This window comes from Oncorhynchus kisutch, linkage group LG30, assembly GCF_002021735.2.
Source record: "Oncorhynchus kisutch isolate 150728-3 linkage group LG30, Okis_V2, whole genome shotgun sequence".
NCBI classification, from domain to species: domain Eukaryota; kingdom Metazoa; phylum Chordata; class Actinopteri; order Salmoniformes; family Salmonidae; genus Oncorhynchus; species Oncorhynchus kisutch.
This window is the reverse complement of record NC_034203.2, coordinates 32,171,770-32,176,132: the sequence shown is the minus strand read 5'-3', so window position 1 is coordinate 32,176,132 and position 4,363 is coordinate 32,171,770. Positions and strand designations below refer to the sequence as shown.

The 4,363-nt window shown below is 44.2% G+C and overlaps 1 protein-coding gene across 1 annotated transcript; it reads right to left on the bottom strand.

Moving 5' to 3' along the window:
* Window positions 1–630: 630 nt before the first annotated feature.
* LOC109882582 (proteasome subunit beta type-11-like) lies at window positions 631–4,094 on the bottom strand. Its single transcript, XM_031810573.1, has one exon. It carries the CDS (start codon window positions 3,830–3,832, stop codon window positions 2,663–2,665), a length of 1,170 nt encoding a protein of 389 aa, XP_031666433.1. The 5' UTR covers window positions 3,833–4,094; the 3' UTR covers window positions 631–2,662.
* Window positions 4,095–4,363: the final 269 nt, after the last annotated feature.

The window sequence follows — 4,363 nt, the reverse complement described above, 5'->3', positions numbered from 1 at the left end:
ACTCTAATGTACTTGTCCTCTTGCGCACTGGGGCCTCCAACTTCCTCTTTCTATTCTGGTTAGAGCCCGTTTGCACTGTTCTGTAAAGGGAGAAGAACACAGCATTGTACGAGATCTTCAGTTTCTTGGCAATTTCTCTCATGGAAAAGATTTCATCTCTCAGAACAAGAATAGACTGACGAGTTTCAGAAGAAAGGTCTCTGTTTCTGGTCATTTTGAGCCTGTAATCGAACTGATGGTCCAGATACTCAACTAGTCTAAAGAAGGACAGTTTTATTGCTTATTTAATCAGAACAACAGTTTTCAGCTGTGCTAACATAATTTCAAAAGTGTTTTCTAATGATCAATTAGCCTTTAAAATTATAAACTTGGATTAGCTAACACAGTGCACCATTGGAACACGAGTGATAGTTGCTGATAATGGGCCACTGTACGCCTATGTAGATATTCCATTTAAAAAATCAGCCGTTTCCAGCTACAATAGTCATTTACAACATTAACAATATCTACACTGCATTTTGGATCAATTTAATGTAATTTTAATGGACAAAAAATGTGCTTTTCTTTAAAAAACAAGGACATTTCTAAGTGACCCCAAACTTTTGAACGGTAGTGTATACCTAAAATGTTATTAAATAAATCAAACAACTTTACTGTTAAAAAAATGTATAGATCTGATCCCTACACAGGCACAAGGGGAGCCTCGGAGGGCAGGTCTTCTTCTGGCACCAGTACCCCTTGCATGTCTTCAGATGTAAAATCTTTATGTCCCAAAGTCTTTCCTGCTGCAGTCACAATGTCCAGTTTTATAGACTTTGTTGAGACTTGAGTTGTACAGTTTATAATTGTGGCCAGGAACTCTACCTTTTTAACACACAGGGTATTGTTTGACTGGCAGCAAACTTTTACTACAGGCTGTGGTGCATCCACTACCCTAAGTTCACTAGCATCACTTGCACATAAGCTAGCACATAAATTATTTTAATCGCCTCCGCATAGGAGATTCGATTGATCACTCCAACTTTTGCCAACTCAATCGCCTTCACTCCAGGAACTCGGGATCATGAACCCCACCACAATTGCAACACCGTCGTCCTTCTACACATCGTTCTTCAGTATACTCTGTCCGTCTGCACACACTTGAAACAACAATCCAGTTCTTACACTGCAGTGGTTTGGGAACGAAAGCTCTAACACTGTATCTTACATAACCAAGCTTTACATGCGTAGGTAGATGCTCTTTGTCAAAAAAACCAATAGGACCAACAGACTTTCTTCTTCTCTCCATTCACCCAGCAAGTCAGAAGCCGGGCACCAACCACACCAGGAATTCTCCTTAGGTATTCAACATGACCATCCATCGTCACCCCTGAGATGACTCTTTTGACGGGTGATCTACTCCGAAGTTCAAAGCACAAACTTCTGTTGTCCGGATTCTTTTGAGGCCCACTGCAATCTTCCTCTGTTCTTCAGAAATACAATGAATCAAAATAAGACACCCCCCCCCCCAAAAAAAAAGTAGGCAAATCACTATCATTCGTAGACGTATCCTTCACTCCAATTTTAGACCATTTCCTTTTTGTTCTAGTTTGACACTGCTGTTGTCCATTCAAGACTCATCTTCACCAACTTTGCTTGATGCTCTGCTCGATTCGAACTCAGCTTTCACTCCACTCCATGCCATTTTACTCCACCTCTCTGTATTTTCTCTCGCTCTACTGATCTCCTCTTCCCCACACCTAGAGTCAAGATGTTGCATGACTCCCGGCATCTTTCTTTTCTGTCTTCTTTGAATCGAAGACGCCAAATGCTAAGAGTGGCCACTATTGCACTGGCAGGATGCCAACCGCTGTTAAACTTAATCCAAGAAGAAATAGTATCTCACTGGCAGACTGTGGCAGCAGCTCTCATCTAATTTATTCCTTTCCTCTACATTCTCTCCCTCTCCACCCACACCCTGTATCTGCCCCACCATCTCTGCATGCATTTCCCTTACTTTCTGTAAAAAGTGGCCAGTGATTCTATTTACTTGACATTTTCCTTAAATCTACCCTAGCCCAAGAATGAACTAAAGAAGCATAAAATTACTCCCTATAGTCCAAGGAACTGACATGTTCTGTTTCTAGGCGAATTGGCTCTGGCAGTCCAAACATCCAAATACTCCATGTAAACATGAATTAATTCTCAATTGCGGTACAGTTCTAGAAACATAAAGCCCTCTACCTTCATATCACATCAAAATAAATTCCCAAATGCTAAATATAGGCTACATTTACTGTACACTATTTTAACCGGTTTTAACAGAGTTGCCGCCGACAGTATTTCTTTGTGACAATACAATTATGGTGTCCGTCTTCCGTTTACACACAGGTGTTCGGAGACGCAGATAGCTATTTAGCAGAGGTAGTCACCTCTGTCTTACATCTGTTTTCTGTAAACAAGAGCTCTAACATGGAAATATGGCTGATATGAAATATACTTATGTTTCCAAAACCGTACTGCAAGCGATGAATGTTAACGTTCAGCACGAGTGTCGGGGCTCTTCATTAAACTCCCCCGGCCAAAATATGAATAGACCCTAAAGGTAATTAGCAGCTATGAATGGGTTAATTCTACCCCTACCCTCTAACCCCAACCATCCCCCTTCCCTATTTATCAATCCCTATTTCTTATCTTCCTCACTCTCTTCTTTTCCCCTCTTCAGCACCCTCTCCCTATTTCTGTGGTACTCCTCTCTCAGATCCTCCCTGTCTCTTCGGCAATATCCTTGGGCAGTGATGTGGAAAAGGTCCACACAGTTCCCTGAATATGCATCTCTGTGTGTGGCCCTGTACACAGCTTCTCTGGCCAATGAGATAGCCTCCTCCTCATTCAGGCTCCACCGCACCTCTCCATCCAGCACTCCGTAAGCATAAGGCGAACCTGAGCCAACCGAGAAGAGCTCTCCCTGCAGCCGGGTGCCATCACTGCACACATAGAACAGCTTTGGGCCACAACGATCCCTGACAGGGGATCTTGTCAGGTCCACATCAGTTACTGCATGTCTTGTTCTCTCACAGGCACAGTCAGTCAAGTCATCTTGACTACAAGCATCACTAGTTGACATTACTGTCTCTTCAATGGGCCGTTTTGCTGGAGAGATGCTGTCGTCTCTGCCTGATCCCATCCTATCAACTCTTTGTCCCTTGAATTCCTCCACCCTAACCTCCTCTACATCCCAGCCACAAAGAATGGCTGCCACACACACATCAGTCCCCTTAAAGGGGTGCAGCATATGAGAGAGGAGCTTGGCAGAGCCAGTAATTGACAAGCGGCGGCCGTGGCGTAGCTGGTAAAGGCGGATCTCTCTGGCCAGGATTCTCTCCCACAGCATGCAGTCTGCACCACTGCCTGAAGTGGTGACCAGTAAATGGGAGTGGATGGGCAGGATCTTCTGGGCAGAGGGACAGGCGACAAGCCCTGAGCAGCTGGCACGTGTGTCTGCCGCTGCTATAACTCCTCCTTGGAACACAAAGGCCAGGGTAGTGGTTCCATGAGACAAAGGGAATGGGCGGCGGGTGGGCGGTGATGAGGAGGTGGACAGGGAAGAAAGGGACGTGTGTCTGTTGTCACAGCGGAAAGGAACAGAGCTCTGAGGAGTAGGTATGAAAAAGCACAGAGGGACCCCTCCATCTCTCTCAGATGATTTAAACCTTCCCCAACCAAGGATCCTTTCATCAGCCATGTCCAGGAGAGGAGTGGTATCTCCCATAGGCCCAGATAGTGAGGCAGGAGTGTTCCACATGTGAGACATAGGGGTGTCCTGAAAGCCACTGACGTCTTGTAAAGCCATTGTGATGGTCTTTTGCTGACGGATTGTGGTAGATATCAATGCAATAAAGATCACAAAACAGACTCAATCTCCCTACAAAAACAGATTTACTGTCCCTTGAATTTGAGTAAAAGGTTGATGCTCGGTGTAATCTCTCAATAAGGAGAGGCAATAACATTTAACAGCTCAGAGCAATCCATAATCCAGAGAAACTGTCCTTAGGCTTGTTCAATTTCTCCCAGTGAAATCCATTTTTACGGCCTTGTATATGACAGTCCTGCTTGGTATCAACTCTCTCCCCAAATACAATGACACTGAACTTGAATTGTTTTTATATAGCAGGCTGACACACACATGCGCGCACAAACACACACACACACTAATATTTCTCACAAGCATTTAGCTTGACTTAGCGATATATGATAGTGCTTCTGTTGTGATGGTGATACGATATAGAGAAGCGACTCTACAAACACTACAGGGCCAATTCTGAGGCAGCTTGTCAATAGGCCACATTAGTGAAGCGACACTTGTACTTGCATAAACATGTCC